The sequence below is a fragment of the Micropterus dolomieu genome, linkage group LG14 (assembly GCF_021292245.1).
Source record: "Micropterus dolomieu isolate WLL.071019.BEF.003 ecotype Adirondacks linkage group LG14, ASM2129224v1, whole genome shotgun sequence".
Taxonomy (NCBI): Eukaryota; Metazoa; Chordata; class Actinopteri; order Centrarchiformes; family Centrarchidae; genus Micropterus; species Micropterus dolomieu.
Genome location: NC_060163.1, coordinates 27,454,646 through 27,474,126, shown reverse-complemented (window position 1 = coordinate 27,474,126; position 19,481 = coordinate 27,454,646). Strand labels below are relative to the sequence as shown.

At 48.1% G+C, this 19,481-nt stretch overlaps 1 protein-coding gene and 1 pseudogene across 2 annotated transcripts; both read right to left on the bottom strand.

Moving 5' to 3' along the window:
• LOC123983568 overlaps nucleotides 1-4,771 on the bottom strand; it is a 10,982-nt pseudogene extending 6,211 nt beyond the window's left edge.
• Nucleotides 4,772-6,713: 1,942 nt separating this feature from the next.
• si:ch1073-416j23.1 (rac GTPase-activating protein 1) lies at nucleotides 6,714-18,538 on the bottom strand. Of its 2 annotated transcripts, XM_046069928.1 has the most exons (17): nucleotides 18,446-18,535; nucleotides 17,873-17,993; nucleotides 17,219-17,421; nucleotides 15,821-15,960; nucleotides 14,472-14,544; nucleotides 14,028-14,081; nucleotides 13,854-13,952; nucleotides 12,921-13,065; nucleotides 12,569-12,705; nucleotides 11,926-12,087; nucleotides 11,038-11,133; nucleotides 10,283-10,481; nucleotides 9,739-9,844; nucleotides 9,414-9,546; nucleotides 9,130-9,250; nucleotides 7,859-7,970; nucleotides 6,715-6,949 (listed from the first exon to the last, which is right to left on the bottom strand). In XM_046069928.1, exons 2-17 carry the CDS (start codon nucleotides 17,961-17,963, stop codon nucleotides 6,904-6,906), a joined length of 1,917 nt encoding a protein of 638 aa, XP_045925884.1. In that variant the 5' UTR covers nucleotides 17,964-17,993; nucleotides 18,446-18,535; the 3' UTR covers nucleotides 6,715-6,903. The 2 variants fall into 2 exon arrangements, with proteins under 2 accessions (XP_045925885.1, XP_045925884.1); XM_046069929.1 differs by lacking the exon at nucleotides 11,038-11,133 and having other exon boundaries at nucleotides 6,714-6,949; nucleotides 18,446-18,538.
• Between the last annotated feature and the right edge of the window lie 943 nt (nucleotides 18,539-19,481).

The following is a 19,481-nucleotide window of genomic DNA, read 5'->3' as shown; positions in this document are numbered from 1 at the left end:
GAGGACAGATCCTTGAGGAACTCCATGACTAACTTTGGTGTGCATGGAGGACTCATCGTTAACATGTACAAACTGAAATCGAGCTGATAAATAGGACTTAAACCAGCTTAGAGCGGTTCCTTTAATGCCAATGAAATGTTCCAGTCTCTGCAATAGGATCTGATGGTCAATGGTATCAAATGCAGCACTAAGATCTAATAAAACCAGTACAGAGACAAGTCCTTTGTCTGATGCAATAAGGAGGTCGTTAGTAATTTTCACCAGTGCTGTCTCTGTGCTATGATGAGCTCCAAATCCTGACTGAAAATCCTCAAATAAACTATTGCTCTGTAGAAAGTCACACAGCTGTTTAGCAACTGCTTTCTCCGGAACCTTAGAGAGAAATGGAAGGTTAGATATAGGTCTATAGTTTGATAAAACATCCGGATCAAGTTTGGGCTTTTTCAGAAGAGGTTTAATTACAGCTACTTTAAAGTACTGTGGTACATAGCCTGTTGATAAAGATAGATTGATCATATCTAGTATAGAGGTGCTGACTAAGGGTAAAACATCTTTAAGCAACCTAGTCGGGATGGGGTCTAAGAGGCAGGTTGATGGTTTAGATGAAGAAATTGAGTGCCAATGATCAGAGTTGGTTTCTCAGCAGGTGTGTCGCTGAGTGGGGAAAATCTGTTAGAAACGTGAACAGGTTGGTGGTGCCCCGTGGACTTTGAATGCTTACGACTATTCCTCCTTCGGACAGTCACCCAGCCCCCCACCTTTCCTGGCTGCACAGGAGATGCCGGGGGACGGCTACCAGAGGCTAACTCAGGCCGTTCCGCACCGACTACCGGGGACTGGCTAGCTACAGTAGCTAAAGACTGATCTATCAAGGTGCGGAGCCGGACTTCTAAATCACTGAGCCTCGCCTCCATGTCTATAAATAAACTATACTTATTACACGTACCATTACCGCTAAAGGAGGCAGAGGAGTAACTGAACATCTGACACACCGTGCAGGAGAAAGTAGGAGAGAGAGAGGGAGAAGGAGAAGCCATCGCTAGCTGCTAAGCTAAAGTCGCTAACGGCTAAGCTAAAGTACTGTAGCGTCAGCTACCAAAACTTTAGAACAACTATGAGATTGAACAGCAGTCACTAAAAGATGGAAAGAACTGTGAGTGCTTTGGCAAAATTACTGTAAAGAATAAGTGTTTAGCGAACAGTTGGCCGCTGTAATCAAACAAATGTAACTGTTATTTAGCGAGAGCAGCACAACACGGTACCAACACACAAGCACCGGAAACAGAAATGAGTCGACACGCTTACCGCAGTACGTCAGCAGTCCACTCGCCTTAGTAAGCTGAAATACCTTGAGGCTGATTGGACCGCCAGAGTCCTGCTTCTCCTGAGAGACAGACGCCTCGTAGCCTCCGTCCTCCCTCTGCTGGAGACGCACAGAGACACAAGTGTCATTATGTGATTATAAAACTCTTTGTTAGCGAGACTTGTTCAGACCGGAGCGGGTTCAGGTCTTTCAGGAAGGTTCCAGGTCACAGGCACGCAGACTGCTCAGGGGTAAAGAAGACCGGACTTTCCTCCTGTAACATCGCTCTTTCGGCGTGTTCACAGGAAGAGGACGGGAAACTTGGCAAAAAGAAACGGTTGTTAAAGTTGTTAAAGTTCCTGACCTCATTTTATACTCAGCAGCTTGTTTATTCTTACTTAAAACAAATCAGTGCACATAAACCTTTCTCACAGCACTTTGGTCGGTTCATTTCATGTTTTCAAAGCATTTATCAACAGACGCTTTCAAGACGTGACGGGGACGTGTCCCCAGTGTCCCCAGTGTCCCCCACACGTTGCATCCAAGCTGCTGCTCTGAACGCTTCGCTCAGCCAACAGTACTAACAGCAAAGCTCTGAACTCAGCGCGACCTCACAGGACAGCTGACGCTGAGCGTGTTCGGCAGTCTTTTACCGTCCTCACCTGTCCAGCTGTCAGACTCTGCAGCGTGGTGGACTGGAAAATAGTCCCGCCCTGCGCTGCCTCTGATTGGCTGTCGGGGGGCATTAGGGGAGACGATCGGTTAGGCACAGTCAGGTGTGGGGCAGGGGTCGGCCTGACTGCCGTCTTAGCGTCGACCCCCCTCCCAAAGGTTTTCTCGTCTGATCTGCACAAATCACGCCGGTGAGCCATTTTGGTTTCAAAACGGCTAATTTCGCTGAAAGGTGAGGAGTTTGCATGCCTGAGGTCAACAGATGTCCGTTTGTCTCTGTCTCCGTACCATGGCTGTCTCCAGGTGTCCCCTCCGCATGTTTTAAAGTAGTCCGACACCTTCAGTGTCACAGAGGGAGCTGTGGGACGTCTGACAAATGTCCTCAAGTGATGTCACTTGAGACGGCGTCGGTGGAAGACGAGTCTGAAACAGATCTGTTGGTGTGGAGACCTGCAGTCCTCTACCGGAGACGTTTCGAGGACACACGCCTCTTTAAGAATCCTCAGTCGGACTGTAATGATCCCGCCCCTCCTGCTAGAAAGCCAGCTGTCTGCTTTTTAACAGCCGAGCCAGTCATGTGGCCCCGCTGGCGTCAGGGTCTACCGCGGCGTGGAAGCTGCGGGGGGGAATGTTTTCTGAACCTTATTTTGGGGCATCAGACTGCTTCAGATCAGTCTTCAGACGGTGATGTTCTGTCTTTTCTCTGCAGCTGTCAGCGAACACAGATTCTGCATGAGGTTTTGACCGTGAGCAGAAAATCTGCTGAAACACAGGAGCTGTTAAAGTCCAGGAGTTTATCACAGAGTTAAATAAGACAATTTGTCATTATGATGAAAAGGAGCCACGGTCACATTTATAGATGTCACTTCCCCAAACAGAGACACAAAGAGGAGGGACGGCTGAATCCTGACTCAGCAGATATTAAAGACGTTGATCTACAGCAGAAACAGACCTGAGAGCAGCACTGAGTTAGACTCTGTTCCAGTTTCCTTTACAGAAACATTTCCACCAGAAACTGATGCAGAAGGTTTGACCAGAACGCAGGAAATGAACTTTTTAATGCTCGACGTGTTCAGGGGGAGGAGCCCCACTCCCCCTCCAGTGTTCAAATGACACCTGGACTTTTACATTTCTACAAAAACGTCCCCATAGATTCACCAGAAGGACAGAAACGTTCCCAGATCCCAGGTCAGCTTCTCCTTCAAGCACCCAGCTGATGGATGTAGTGTTTTCAGAAGGTGAGAAGTACTTCAGAAAGTACCCGGGAAGTATTAGCAGAAACACGTTTATATAAAGAGAGAGGGACGAACATTTGTGTTCAGTTTCATGAACACCGTCCTGGCGTCTGGATTAAAGGACGAACACACTCTGTTCACAAGCTTCAGATCTTCCCCTTCTGTGACTTTGAATCATAAAGCTTTATTTAAACCCGGAAATAAAGGGATGACCTCTGACCTCTCTTATAAAACTTTATGACAGTGTAAAGAGGAAGCCTCAGTTTACAGCTCCCTGCGTGAGTTGGACATGACCTTCTCTGGTGTCATTTTATTGGCCAATTACTTCCCAAAATGGAGGGGTCAGAGGTCGGCGGGGGTCACGTGGACTAGAAAGTTTAGTAAACAGCCGAAACCTCTGTTCTACTTTCTTGTTCATGACCGGGTCGCAGAAAGTGCAGCGTTTCTTCCACTCCGAGGCTGCGAAGGAGAAAAAGACAGAAGCAGCTCTGCACTGAGACCGTCAGCTGATAGGTGGACCATCGTTTACACGCTGCTGATGTCACTTTGTTATCCACCAATCACATGTCAGACGTCAGAAATATTCTTCTTACCATCATCCTCTTCTCCTCTTCATCGTCCTCTTCCTCCTCCCATCTGATCGGCTCCGATCTGACAACAGAAAGAAAAACTAAAACCAGGATCTGTTTCTGCCCCCCCCGAACACCCGGGAGACTCTTATTCTGAAAGGTTCTCCAGGTTCAGACAGCTTCATGGGTTCCATACGGGGAACGTTCTCAGTGTGATGTCTGAGTTTAATTCCATATTTAAACAGTTTTAGATCCGTTTGTTTAAGCTGGTTCATTACTCACATGAAGACAATCATCATTTTGTGTTACAGGTCATTTTAAATATGCAAATGAGGCAGGATCTAATGAAACATGCGCTAATTTGCATCTATTTCAAGATCTGAAATCTGAACACTGGATTAAATCCGGTTTTGTCAACACAGACTCAGATGTTTTGGGGATTCAGGATCATTTCAGAATCAGAAAATTCTGTCAGCAGGCATAAAAAACTATGACCCATTTTTGGGAATAAAATGTTCTGTAGTTCAGGCGGTGAATGAAAACTGAACAAACCTGCAGAATAGAGTCGGGAGTAAAAGTGTCTGTAGGAGCTGCTGAGCAGAAGATTTTAATCGACATCAAACTTCCCTGTTCTGTACTCACATGCAGACTATTATTTTCTGGATTACAGGTTCTGTACAAATGTTATCTTCAAAAATGCAAATGAGGCAGTCTCTCACGCTAAGCTTTGGCAGTAAAACAAACACCTAAATGTCTATTTGTGTCTCCGTTCCTGTGGGCTAACACAAATCAATTCTCCCAAAACATCAAACCTGACGAGTCTGAGTGTCGGATCACTGCCTCAGAGGATGTACACTGTGTACTTTTACACAACACTGCAGTTTTTAACAGTAACTAGTTTTATTACATCAGACGGTCACAGAGTTTCAGAGCTCCTGCAGCACGATCAATAACCAATAATCAATATATCCAGCTCACCTCTGCAGCTCCATGCTCTCACAGCAGAAGAAGAACGATCTCTGAGGTGATGAGACGCTCACACACACACACACACACACGTGTTTGTGGCGACCTTTGACCTCGCTGGTTGAACTTGCAGGAGACAGCTGCTGACTCCGTCTGACCTCCCAGTAACCAGAGAAGGAGAAGTACTCAGGTTTTATTAGAGGTAGTAATCAGAGTACTGGGAGTATATGTAATTACTACTAGTAGCAGTAAAACAATTAGTAGTACTACAGTAGTATTTACAACAGAGTAAAGTATTAGTACATGTCTTCACAGCAATCAGCCAGAACATTATGACCACCTGCCTGATACCGTGCTGGTCCCCCTTTGGCTGCCAAACAACCCTGACCCACCAGGACCTGGACGCGCCATCAGGCCTCTGCAGGTGTGCTGTGGTATCTGGCACCAAGACGTTAGCAGCAGATCCTTTTAAGTCGTGAGTTAGGGGCTCCATGGACCGGAGGTGCTGGACTGGACTGAGATCTGGGGACTCTGGAGGCCAAGTCAACACCTCGACGTTTGTTTTGTGGCTCATTATCCTGCTGGAAGGGGCCATCAGGGAACCGTTTCCACGAGTGGACGTAACGGCAGGACCCAAGGTTTCCCAGCATCACACGGCCTCCGCCGGCTCGCCTGCTTCCCACAGTGCATCCTGGTGCCATGTGTTCCCCAGGTGAGCAACGCACCTGGCCATCCACCTGATGTAAAGGTTTTTCCTACAGATGCAGCAACACTAGTGAAAACAAAGCAGTTTCCCCCTCGCAGACCTCACCAAGGCCTCAGCGGAGGACCACCTGCTGCCTTCCACCGGCTCTTCTCCTGCCTCACCAACAAACTCCCCTTCAACACCAACCCTGCAGGGGGCAGCTTCAGGTACCTGATCCAGGTTTATATCTCTGGACGTGATCACTCAGTGAAGCCCATAAGAGCATGCAGCTAATCCACTCTACCCCCTTTGGTATACATTCTTCTCCCAGGGTCCGGATCTGTGGGGTCCGGATGCAGGCTTTCTGCTGCCCCCATGTTCCTGCTCGACCCCCTCTTTACAACCATTACTTTACGTGTCCGTGTGGTCTGCAAGCTATTGGAGCTTCAGTTAAAATAAAACTCAAAGTGTCAGACAGGAGATATTCTCCCACCTGTTTTCTTTATCAAAGATTCTCCCTTTCTGAACTAATCTCCTCATTAAGTCTTCGTCAGACACACTTCACAGAAACTAACGATCCCCAGCTCTGGTCTGGGAGAAATAAATCCATAATTCAGCAAGTAAGAAGTGAAAATATCCTTCCTCTCTGATGCCCGACCCCCCTCTCAACGCCTCTCTTGTCCCCGCCTGAACTCGCCGTGTCTTCGTCCCCCCCGGAGTCAGAGTCCTGGTCACAGCCGCTCTAATTTACCTTGTACTGATCTCCCTGTTGTCAAACTGGTCTGCGTCAGAGGCTGCTGAGCCCGGTTCCGTGGCCCAGTCAGCCAGCCAATAGGACAGCTAAGTTAGCTGCACGGCTAACTGAGTTGTGCTGCCCCCTATCTTTCTGGAGTATGAATTCAACAGGTGGAGTCTCCGTTCTGACACACTGTACCTTTAAACAGAAAACCAGAAGATGACGAGTCAAGTCAGCCGCCGTGTTTCCATCCAACTGTCTAACCGTCAGCTGGTTTGGAGCCAATAAACTCGGCTACAGAGAGCGGAGTTACACGTGGCTGTAGCTGATAAAGATGCAACAAATGCATCTTCAGGAATGTTTTTCAGCTGGAAACTGGATGCAAATCGGTTCTAGACTCATTAGCGGTGAGCAGGTTCATCCTGACTGCTGTGGTGTCTCACAGGTTCCACTTCCTGTCAGGAAAACAGCAACCAGCTGGAGTCAAGTATTTTATTTGGTTTCTTACAAACAGATCATGGCGGCGCTTTCTCACAGTTTAAACCCAGAAACATCTTCCACACACACACACACACACACACACACACACACACACACACACACCACTAATGATGATCACTATTCTCCCACAATGCAAAGCTTTCTTTCACAGATTACATCATTTCCTGTTGGTACGCAGAGGTAAACTAGCAGTACGACGTGCTGTGCGTCCTGTGTCCAGGTTCACTCTGTTCTGATCAGCTGGGGGACGTGAAGAACTTCCTCCCCGGTTCTGCTCGGCCCCTGAAGAGAAAACAAACAGCAGAAAAGAGCCGTTGGAATATGAAGTCCAGTCCCCGCGAGTCCACCACCTGACACCTTCAGAGCCGAGTTACCCATGAGGCACAGGGGGCCCCAGACCTCCAGGAGACTCCGGGACCTTTTCAACACTGATCAGAGAAGCAGGAGCCTGGCGTAACCATGGCAACCGCAGAACTCCAACCCAACCCAAAGAGTCCGGTCTGATCAACAGGTAAACTACTCGCACCACTGATCAGTAAAGCGGACTCGGTGAAGAACCTTCAGGCTCGTGCCGGACTCCCTGTGGTCAGACCAGAACACGTTATATATCCCATGAGGCCTGGGGACACCTCAGAGAGCTGGACAAGGTCTGAATGATTATTCTATCATTTAGTCGAAAATGAGACCAGAACAGATTCAGTTTCCTGAGACAGAAGACGGAAATACAGATGGAACCAGAACTAACTGATGATTTGACTCCAGGACTCAGACCAGCAGAAGGTCTTTCTACTGGCTGCTGGTCCAACAGGGACAGACCTCTGATCGGCCGCTGGGCTTTAATAAACCCGTCAGGGGTGTTGGTAGTGGACTCAAGGTTGGACCAGGAACCTGTACTACGAAGCAGGAAGTGAGCTTAGCGAGGTAACTTCGGGGTTAACCCTGGGTTTTCAGACTTCTAGCAGCTACCTGTTCCAGGTAACAGATCAACTCTATAAACACACACCGTCTGCTCAGCAATCAAATCCGTTTATGGCATGAATGGATTTTTGTTTCACTGCTTTTGGAACAGCTGCGCGTGTTAAAGAAATCTGATGTTCTTAAAGTGAGCTGGACGACCACTTATTCAGTGCCCGAGGCTTTTAATGTGGAAACGGCTTCGTGGTACGGGCCCCTGGTCTGTGGTGGACTTACGTGCTGGAGACAGTGTTGCCCAGGTTCATGATCCTGCCTCTCACAGATGCTCTGCTGGGAGTCTTATAGTTGCTGTTCAGCTCCGGAGACGTCAGAGGCCTAAACAGCCGACCTGCAAACATCACAACACGTCAGGAGAGGTGTTACTTTCATCAGACGAAATGTATTCGTCAACGACCGTGTCCTCAGACGCTGGGACTACATTAACACGCAATAATAAAAATAAAATAAATAATCTTTTTGTCAGTGTAATGAGGAGACAAAATATCACAGGCCATATTTTCTCCCTCTACATTTTCACTTGAACAGCGTTTGTTCTTCCTGTGCTTTGAATGCTGGCCGACCGGGGGCGACGCCTGGTGCGCGAGGACACAACACGCTCGGGAGAATGAGGCGCTCAGACATCAGCTCCCCTAAAAGCATGACTTGTGATATTTTGGGGGTCTCTAAAATATTGACAGCTGCTTTATTGACATTAGAGTTCAGGGGGAGGAGCCCCACGCCCCCTCCAGTGCAGAGCGTCAGACCTTAACCAGCCAGAGGGAAGACGGTCGCTCCGCGATCTCCTGGCCCTGGTCCGCCCCACTCCCTCTCCGGTACGGGTCGTGTCGCTGGTACGGCAGACGGGCTGCGAACGGTTGGCGATCGTTCCCTCTGGCTGGATGAATATTTCCCATGATCCCTGTAGGCCTACTGCTGCAGCTGGGGGCTCCCCGCAGCGCCACGCAACTTTCTAAACTCTTCTCTCTCACGGAGAAAAGGGGGGCCAGGTCTCAAACACAGCCGCAGCAAAATGGCTACAAATGATCATTTTTATTATTATAATAATATTAATAAGACAAACCCACTTTCACAGTGGGCCCCTGGCCTACATGCTTCAGCAGTAAGGATCACGGTCGGTCCCCCTCCTCCAAAATGCTGATCAGAATTATACTAATGAGTCAGACTAAAAAGATGCTTAATGACTAAAACTAGACTAAAATACTTTTGATTTTCTTTTGACTAAAATACCCAGACTTTTAGTCAACTAGTTTAAAAACAGTAGTATACAGTCGACTAAATATGACAAAAACTAACAAGGACATTTGACACAGGACTAAGACTGAATTTAAAAATGGTACTAACACTATTAACACTAATCAGGAACAAACCAAGCCCTGCTTTGGTTGTCGTTTACTCAGAAGAGAAGATCATCTGGTTTCGACTGTGCTAGTTCGAACCGCTGTGAACACAAGAGACCACTGATGACACGTACAGCGTCTGAAACTCACCGTGTCCGTCATCCTGGCTGTAGGTCGTAGTGCTGGAGGACGAAGACGGGATCTGATCCATCTGGGAGGAGAGGACACGTCTCCAGTAGACTTCAGGGAGGGACAACATGCAGCAAATAACCTGAGACGAGAGCAGAGGCCATAATGAAGCGCTCAGGGGAAGGACGGCATTTGTTCAGCCCTGCAGCCGCTGCTCCGAAAGGAAACCCTAACAACATCTGATTCACGGTGTTAGCTGTAAGAAACCGTCCAGTGTTTAGTACGACATTCAGAAACAAGCCAACCTTTGGCTGAGTGTTGGTGTCTCTCATGATGGTGGTCGGAGACGGCTCGGACATCCCGTGTCCCACTAGAGTTGGTCCAAACACCCGGGCCAAATTATTGTGGTCCATCTGACACTTGGGGCTCTTCATCACCCTAAAAAATAAATACAGCATGTAAGGTGTTGTGTGTGTTGGCTCCACCACAGCAGGGCGATGTCGGGGTGTGTGCTGGTGAGAGGTGTTCTGCATGTTAACTGTGTGGCAGTGAGGCAGCCGGAGTCTCTGCTGCTGACACAGTTCTGTTCAGTGTCCACCAGAAGGCCTCAGAGGGGAGCTGTGCTCTTACTTCTGTAAGTGAAGCATGAGGAAGGCCAGCGTGTCTCTGTTGGCCTTCGGCAGCTCGGCTATGGCCCGGTACATGATGGCAGTGCTGTTGTCTTCATCAGCCAGCTCTGCAACACAGTGATGAGAGATGTGATGCCACAGACGATATTAGGCTCTGAGATGTTTAACAACCAGACTGAAAAGAGAAAGGGTTCCCTCACCCGATTTCATGATGTGATCAAAGTGTATGATTATGATCACTTTCTAACTGATTTGACCTCCTCACTTCTTTCAGACATTTTATCTCCTGCAGCAAAGACAGGTCAACTTTGCTTATATAACCGAATATCAGCGATTTGCCTCAAGGGGCTCTGCACCCCGGGACGACCCCCTCTGTACTCAGAGCCTCCATTCACATAAAGAACAACTCCGCAAAAAACCCTTTCACAGGGAAAGATGAGCAGCAGAGGACACACAGGAAGTCGACGTGGCATTTACAGAAGCGATTCACGACATAACAACAGTATGGATACATGACCTCCGTCTGTCTCCCTCCCTCTCCATACCTGCAGCCTCCATGAAGGTCCTGTGCAGTCTGAAGGTGATGAGAGGCTCCTTCAGCTTCCTCAGAAAGTCTTTCAGAAGTCCACACAGCACATGGACGTCATGGACTTTACCGAGCATGAGCGGAGTTTTCCCCTGGAGGAACCGATCTCTGAGCTCCTTTACCAGACGCTCCCCTCCAGGAACTCTGTACAGTCCTCTCTGTGGAGAGCAGGAGAGCAGCAAGTTAACCTCTGTCCAGCCCTGCAGACAGCAGGACGGCAGCAAGTTAACCTTTGTCCAGTCCTGCAGACAGCAGGACGGCAGCAAGTTAACCTCTGTCCAGTCCTGCAGACAGCAGGACGGCAGCAAGTTAACCTCTGTCCAGTCCTGCAGACAGCAGGACGGCAGCAAGTTAACCTCTGTCCAGTCCTGCAGACAGCAGCATTCCTTTACAGTCCTGTCTGCAGAAAGCAGGTGTAAATACTACAATACCCATCATGCAACTTTGACTTTATCAAGAGTCAGATCTTTCCTGACAGCTGTTCTTGAGTTGTGGTGATTCAGCAGGGGAGCTTGTGGGATTTTACCTTTTAGTAACTCCTCCCACTTTGCAACTCTACTTATCCTCAAGTAGTGTTACCTGGTAACAGCTGTTAACTTCATTCATCAACATCCCAGAAGGCAACACTCTCCTGACTAAAGGAGGGCTTGTAGTCAGGTCTCAATGAGAATAAAAGTCAGACTCATCCAGACTGAAGCCTGAGGATGAGCTCACCTCCTCCAGCCCCCGCCGCTCGATCTCTGTCACACAGTCCACAATCAGCCGAGGTACTCTGGGGGGGGCTGTTGGAGCAAACGCCTCCAATGAGTTCTGAAGAGAAAGAAACAACATCTGACTCAGGTCTGTTTTACAGGGTAGTTCAGTCAGCCCCTCTCCAGGCGAGGTGGCCTGGTTTTAACAGCCCCTTCTCTGGTCCCCTCCCTGACCCCCTGTGTCTCTGATCCTGCTGCTCCTCCTGTCCTTTATATCAAGTCTGGACGTTGTCCTTGTATTTTAAAGTGGTTCAGAGGATCCTTCTCTGCATTTCATCGGCTCAGTGTAACTTGTGTGAAAATGGAGGAAGTCAAAAATGAAGCTAATCTGACAGATGCTAAAATGCTAACACCAACTTTTAGGGCTATTTAGAACCACTATGACAACAGAAACAATTGAAGCGATCGGATGGTCTGTAGGTTGCTGCTGCTGTTCTGTCTACAGCCTGTATGTGTTCACGTGTAGTCAAGTAGCTGTTAGCATGGATGTACAGACAGCTATCACTGGATTACTGTGTCACTGAAGGAAACTTAACATGAAGATTCTGAGGAGGTTCTGCAGCGTCTCTCTCTGGTTTCTGATCTGAATTCTGGACATCAGAGACAGTGATGTCCTCAGAAAGAGTCACCCTGAATGATTCAACATGTGTATTTAATGGCTTCAGTCTCTCTCTTTAGTCTTTGTCCTGCTGAAGGTCTGTTACAGTCTAGATCCTTCATTTCACCAGGATTAAAATCTGATGCTGAACGAGGAGTTACAGTACTGAGGAGCCTCCCCACCTCCCCCATGTCCTTTGTCTGCATGGGGCTTAATGACGTCCGAATGAGCCTTAAAGCACTCTGGAGGTACCTGCTGAGCTAAACTTCCTGCCGGAGCGGTGGCCGAGCAGCCGTCAGTGAATTTCAGTTTGCACTCTGGATGAATGGCAGCGCGGCAGTTTCTGCACTTCAACGCCATCTTCCCAAAGCGGATCCTCTTCCCGCACGGCAAGCACGTCTCCGGCCGGATCACCTGCAGGGAGGCAGATAAAGGCCACAGACAGACCGGATGTAAGAACTCGGTCTGTGGTCCTGATGGGAGCCATGTCATATAGAAATAACTTGTATGTCATAATTATCAGTACTTCAGTTTTATATTCCATTGGTTTCTGCTGGAGATTTTTTCACATCCAGCACTGTCTGACTGTCCCGTCACTGAAGCTTTATGGTGCCCAGATCACAGCCTGTCGTCACTGATCTGCTCCCCTCTGCTCACTGTCAGAGCTACATGGACTTCTTCATCTTGTGATGTTTACTAAACTGCCTCATATCTCTTCTCTCATGTAAAATTACACCATCCATTAACTACAAACCTCAGATGTTTCAGGTACTCTGTACCGTTTCCATGGACTTGAGCTGGATTCAACCCCCCCCCCCGGAGCTGTTGAGGTTTTACGACTGATCAGGGATGCTTGTTGTCGTCAGACTGAGACACCTGGTAATGAAGCTCGTACCGTTTTAGAAAGAAAGACATGTTTCAGGGTTTTCTCAGCTCTGCAGGTGTACGGCGCTCTGACTGCAGAGCTCTCCACCTTCTTTGCTTCAGTTTCAGGCTCCGGTTCATCACAGGGAAACCACACAGAGGTTTGGTCTGAGGAACAAAAACCAAATCACAGAGTTCAGACTGTGTGTTCAGAAAGTTTGGGATGTTCTGATTCAGTGTAACTGTGCAGCTTAACGGGCGGCAGCTGATATTTATCTGTCAATGGAGCCAATGCACATAATTCCTTAAACATCACAGTACTGAAGACTCTCTGAGGACAGTAAATAAATGTTGGGCTCTCACTGATGAACAGAAATCCTCACCTCCTCCTCCGATGGAGATAGCACACTCCTTTGTGACGGTCCGGGATGGGGGGTCAGGGCTCTCTTGGGTGATTCCCACCACCATGTGGATCTGCCCTCCGGTCTCAGGGGTCATCACGGACGCCTTCACTATCGTCTCCACTTCCTGAGTCACACACAAACTCAGCTCAACATTTTAAAGCCACACCACAGACTGGGGAACTGTCTTACTGAGACAGAGGATTCTGGGATGTGGAGTCATCTGTACTAATTATTTTCAACCAGTTAATCAATGTAGCGGGATGCCGGTTACGTTCTTTTTTTACTTAGATGCACAAAATCTTGTTGTGGCTCACGTAACATCCTGGAGCTATCCCCTAAACCCAACAGGAAGTTGGCAATTTTAAATTTAATGGTAATTTTTGTCCATTTACACGTTCCGTACAAACTTCTACTGCAGAATTAATCGGATCGATATAAAAGTTTAACTGTGCAGTCTAAAGGAACTGATGAACGTAGTGCTGTCTGATTCGCCGTGGAACAGGAAGTTGTTGTAACTTCAGTGTACTTGCTCACATCTGTACGAAGCTTTGCACGTTTGATGAGAGTCCCGCCCTGAACACGTCGCCAAGCCGAAATTCAATCAACATTATAGCACCCCCTACTGGCAGCAGGAAGTGAGCCACGTGATGAAAGTTTCCACACCAACATAGATGTTCTCTAGTGCCACACAGGAAGCGACGTTTAACCAACACATGATAATTCAGAGCCACGCCGACGACCTCCGCAGCTGCACCGTGGCCGCAGCACGCTCCAACGTGCATCAGGACCAACGCTGCTTGCAGCTTTGGTGTAACTTACATTTCAAAGTGTGTCTTTCACTAAGACCTGGGAGTGTCTTTGTTCTACGTGGGGCCCACAGATTTAAATGTCTCATCAGATGTTCCTGCTCACCTTGTCCACAGTTTTTCTCTCCAGCAGCTCTGCCGACATGTTCCCGCTCCTCCCTCGCTTCCCAGCCAGAGCGCCGACAGCCGGCCCCATGGACGAGCGCTGCAGGGGACCAACAGAACGTCAGACAAACCACAGGCATGCTGGGAAACATGGAAAGCTCTCGGTTACACTGACCCTTCTCTCTCTGGCTCTGGATCTCAGGGGTTTGATCACTGTTGTGTCCAGGTCCTGGAACAAAATGAAAAACCCAAAGTCCCGTCAGGCTGCTGTCCTGATGGGCAACATGGCTTCTAATCTTTCTAACTAAGCAGAACCTGTTGCTGGGGTCTGGTTCTTAGCAACTATCAAAGATATTTAGTTAATTTAACAAAGTTATTAATATGACTAAAAGATTTATAAATACGGGGCACCACCCGTCCAGGACAACGTGAGAACATTCTCAAAGAGGTTTGTGGACAGTGCACTGCCTGCCACTTTATGTGACTAAGAATGAAGTGAACTCATCAGATGAAAGAAAGAAACCAACGTGAACCCCGATCAGAAGGACAAATTAACAGTAAACATTTAAAAGCAGCAGCTGGTCCTGATCCAGTCTGTGGAACAGACAAACATGTGTACCACGTCGTCATCGGTCCGATCGTAGCTGATATCAGAGTGAGACAGGAAAGATGACTCGTCAATCACGGACAACCTGAAAGAACAGAGAGACAAAGACTCAACAACATGTTGTGCTTCTCAAAGTTTAAATTCCACCTTTTTCCTCTGCGTTACTGCTGCTGATCCCACTGAGAATCGACTGGACGACTCCTGCCATCAAAACTACTTAGAGCCCTGGAACCTGTACAGAACGTCTGCAATGTACAGGGTCAACCTGCCACCACCTCCAGATCCCCCAAATAAGGCCCCCAAACCTCCTCATCCACCACTGGAACCCTCCGGAGCCTGGGTCTCCCAAAGAACTTCTGAAACTTCATTATCCTGCACCCCAGGAAAGGTCACAAACCTTTTGACATCCTTGAATGAAATCCTGAAATCTTCCCAGGCTACTATAAAGCAACCAAAACCCCGAAACCTCCTATAATGAATCCCGGACAACTTCTGAAATAAATCCTCCCAGACTCTTGATTTCAGATGTTCTCAGCTTTATAAAGCCACCACCGCACCACAACCAGGACCCGACTGCAACAACGTCGCAGAAGAACTGACCTGGCTGAACAGAGAGCAGCGGCCACACGTGACCCGGCTTTACTTTCTCCATTCATTGATTTTAAAGATTCAGAAAATAGTGAGAAATGTTCTCACAGATGCCCAAACAGACACAATGCTGATCTAACTCTGATTAAAACTACATTCAAATAATAAAAAAGGAAAAACAGCAAATTGTCACAAAATGTTTCTACATGAAAAATAACTTCAACGATTACCAAAATAAACTGCTCATAAATTTTCTGTCGACCCACTAATGGACCAGCTGTACTTATAAACCGTTTCATTTATAACCAAACATCATATTTTATAAAGTCTTCATGTGCAAAAATCTGACTTTGGAACGTAACTGAAGATAAATGAAGTGAAGTAAAAAGAACAAGATCTCCCGCTGAGATGGAGAAAGCGGCATGAAAATGTAAAAGTAAAGTAGAAGTACCTCTAATTTGTACTTAAGTGCAGTACTTGAGTGCATGTACTTGGTTAACGTCACCACCGGGGGCAGTGGAGTCTGTCCAGTAAGCTTCCTCATCTGGAATATATCTGGGCATTTCATGTGATCACAGTTCGTAACGTCTGAACGTTTCTTCAGCTCCTGATGTGTGAGCCTGAGCTCTGATTGGTGGCTCCGTGTGTCGACTGCAACACACAGAGTCTGTCCGACTCTTCATGGCTCCTCCTCCTCTGTCCCCCGGGGGCCAAACACGTTCATGTAACTTTAACCCTTTCATCAGTGGATACGTGACGGGCTCGTCTCTTACCGTCTGCTGCTCTTGTGCAGCGTCATGTTCGCTCCCTTGTGTTCAAACGTAGCCAGAAGAGATTTCTGTTCATCGTTCAGACAGGCGCTGGACTTACTGTCGTGGACCAGGATGTCGCACATCAGCTGCATCTGCCTCTGCTGTGAAGCACAGAGACAAGACAACGGCAGCTCAACGCGTGTCCTGATGGCGGCGCTACAGGAAACATCAGAGTCATTGTGAAGGAAAGGGTCGATCCTCTGCTTCTGTGAACCGGGTCACGTTCAGCGCGTTTGTGACGGAGCGTCTTCGTCATCGCAGTGAAACTATCAGACTGAAGGTGGACAGGAGACACATGCCGAGGCTACATCCTCACGAGCAATTAAAACCCCGGAGTTTAAAACCAGAACGGGGTCAGTCTGGACAGGAGGAAACAGAGCGGAAGGTCTGAGGTTTAAAACGGAGGTGTGGGAGAGTGGGTGGAGCCTCAGGGCCACGTTGCCAACTGACTAAAAGACGGATTTCTTATTTGTTGAGTAAAATATTACGTCCAATTGAAATCATGTCCTTTATTGTAGTCAAAATTAACGTAAACGTGTTTTTAAGTGTTTTAATAAAAAGAAAAAGGTGTTTGAGGACGGCTGGAGGGGCGTGTCCCTGGTTCAGTTTGATTGACAGCAGAGTGTCGCAGTGAGGAAGAGAGACAGTGAAGTAACAGCTGGGCGAGTTCAGTGCAGACGAAACGTGGAAAAACGGTGGTTCCCTGAACACCCCGCTGTGGACGCAAGCGCACTGCATTTTCCGTTTTGTTTCCAAACTTGTCGCAGCTGATTGGGTAACACCTGAGACACGCCCACCGGAAAGAAGAAAACACACCTCGAAGCCCGTTGCAGAACGTTGCAAGACGTTTTGGGATTGAACGCGCCCCAGCTGAAGAGTAACGCTGCGTTCCAGGCAACTCGGAACTTTCTGAACTCCCACTAGGAAAAGAACCGTGAACATGGAGTCGGAGATCTGCTCCGAGGTTCCCCGACGAGAAGCAGCTGAAGGAACGGCAGCACATGTTGAAAATGTTAAACCACCCGCTGACGCTCAACATGACGTTCGTTCAATAACACACACTGCTCTGCGTGTTGGCTGACGTAGAAACCTGTTGCCAGGGTTACCAGGCAGAAGGTCGTCTCCTCTGAACTGAAATGTTAAAACACGTCAGGACATTTAGAACAGTTACTGACTTTGGAGGATTTCCACCGGGTGGAACACAGATCTCTTTTCTTACAAATAAACATGAACATTTTTAACAAATGACTTCAAAACTCCATCTGACGTCTTCTCTCCAGTTAAATCGAGAGGTAGAAAACATATCTTAAGCGAATTTCTCCCCCAGAGGAGGGAACAGGAAGTGCGGACTGGACTCACCAGGTACTGGTAGTCTCCTTCGACCTTGTAGCGTTTCTTCATCTCCACGTCCAGCTGGTTCCGGGCGTGTTTCAGTTTGACCTCCAGGGCGGCTTTGGCCACGTCGGACTTCACCAGCAGCTCCTTGTACTTCTTCATCTCCAGCTCGGCGTGCAGCCACTGCTTCCTCATCGCCTCGCAGGTCTTCGCCACCTCAGCCAGGCCTGAAAGAGCCGCAGACAGAACTCTGAATCTGTGTCTCCAGATACTCCAATCCCCATGAGCCTCAGCGGCTCACCGACAGACACTGAAGCTCTGTGATTGGCTGTTAGTACAAACACTACTTCTGTTAATTAACGACGTTTTCACCGCTGATCGATCAGTTCTTTGGTCTTTAAAGTGACGTCCGCGAAAGTCAGAGGAGCGAAGGAACCAGGAACCATTTGAGAGGCTGGAATGAGAGTTTCAGACTCAGGAAGGAGGAAATAGTTGGAGATTAATTTAATAGTTGACGGCTAATCGATTAATTGCCGTACTGTGAGCACCACAACTACCGCGTTTGTGCAGAACTTTAGGAGGAAACGTGAGACAATAAAGAAACAACTTCCTGAACACCGGTTCTAAGGTGGATCTCAGGTGTGACCTGGTCCTGGGTTGGTGGTGTTGAGGGCTCACTCAGATCACAGCTGATGGCGTTCTCCTCCATAGTGATCCTCGAGAGACAAAGAGCCAGCAGCTCCTCCACAAGGCGCCGGAACTCCCCCATCAATGTCCGCTCTGACCCCCCCGCCTCCGACTGCAACATTAAAAGAAACAACAAGACTCTTATTTTGGTAGTTTGGTCCATACTTCCTCCAGCTTCACTCAGTTAACACAGAATTTAACAGCTGTTTCACAAACCTTCAAAGTAAAAGCCTGCAGCAGCAGATTGAATCCCCCCCCTCCCCCCCTCCGGGTCCTGCTGAGTTACTGCAGACGGACACAAGGCCCGTGACCCTCATGTTGCACCACGCAGAGACACCCATGAAGCCCCCCTCCCCCTCTGTGCTCGCGGATCTCTTTCAGCTCCGATGAAGCTTGAAAACATTTCTGACCGATTGGCTGTGCGCGCTCCCGCGAGGCGCACGCGGTGATCTGCGGGATTAAAATCTGGATCCTCAGAAACCCTGAAACTCTGAAACCCTCGGGGGAAACAGTCTGACACGTGCTCAGAACCAGAAAGGGGGACCGGCTGGAGGTCCGACTCACCTGAAGGGGAAGCTGCAGATCGTCAGCTGCTTCACTGATTTGTCCCGCCGCGTCCGAGACCACGTGACCTTACCTGCTCAAGGCCTGTTGCCCGTGACGTCATCAGCGCGGCTGCTTCGTCACGTGGTAAAGAAATCAATAAGAGGAACCGGTTTGTTTTTCTGTCTGAAGATTTAAAGAACTGAAATCACCTGATAAAAACTAACAAACAGCTGCTGAAGCACAAAAACCAGCATCAGCTGTCTCGTCTGAAGCTGCAGCAGAAATGATGGATGGATTTATTCTGTCTTTCTGAAACCGGTCATGAAGAAAATGAGCCTGGATGAACGGGGACAACATGAGACCGGTCCAGTAGCGAGCAGTGAAGCGGTAAACCTGGTTTCAGCCGGCTCAGATCAGTCTGACAGCATCATGGAGAGGATGCTTCTCTAAAGAGTTTAACCAGAAACAGTCGCTGCATCGCGCTCATCCCCAGACTCCACCGACAAAAGATCAACAGATTCAGTCGGCTTCTGTCAGAGTTCATAGACCGACTCACTGTTTTAACCACACCCTCGACCTTGTTTTGGTGTATGGTATTGAAATTGAACATTTAGTGGTGTTCCCACAGAATCCCTCTTTATCCGACCACTGTTTGATAACTTTTGAGTTTGTATTGCTGAACTACTCGCCATTGGGCAAAAATTTCTATACAAGACGTCTGTCTGATAGTGCTGTAGCTAAATTTAAGGATGCGATTCCATCAGCTCTAAATTCATTATCTAGTCACAAAGTAACGGAGGACTCCTATGCTAATTTCAGTCCCTCCCAAATCGATCATCTTGTTGATAGTGCTGCAGGCTCGCTGCGAATGACACTCGACTCTGTAGCCCCTCTAAAAAAGAAAATACTAAAACAAAGACGGTTAGCTCCATGGTATAATACTGAAACTCGCAAATTAAAGCAAATATCGCGGAAACTTGAGAGGAATTGGCGTTCCACCAAAGTGGAAAATTCTCGTTTAATTTGGCAAGATGGTCTTAAAACTTATAGGAAG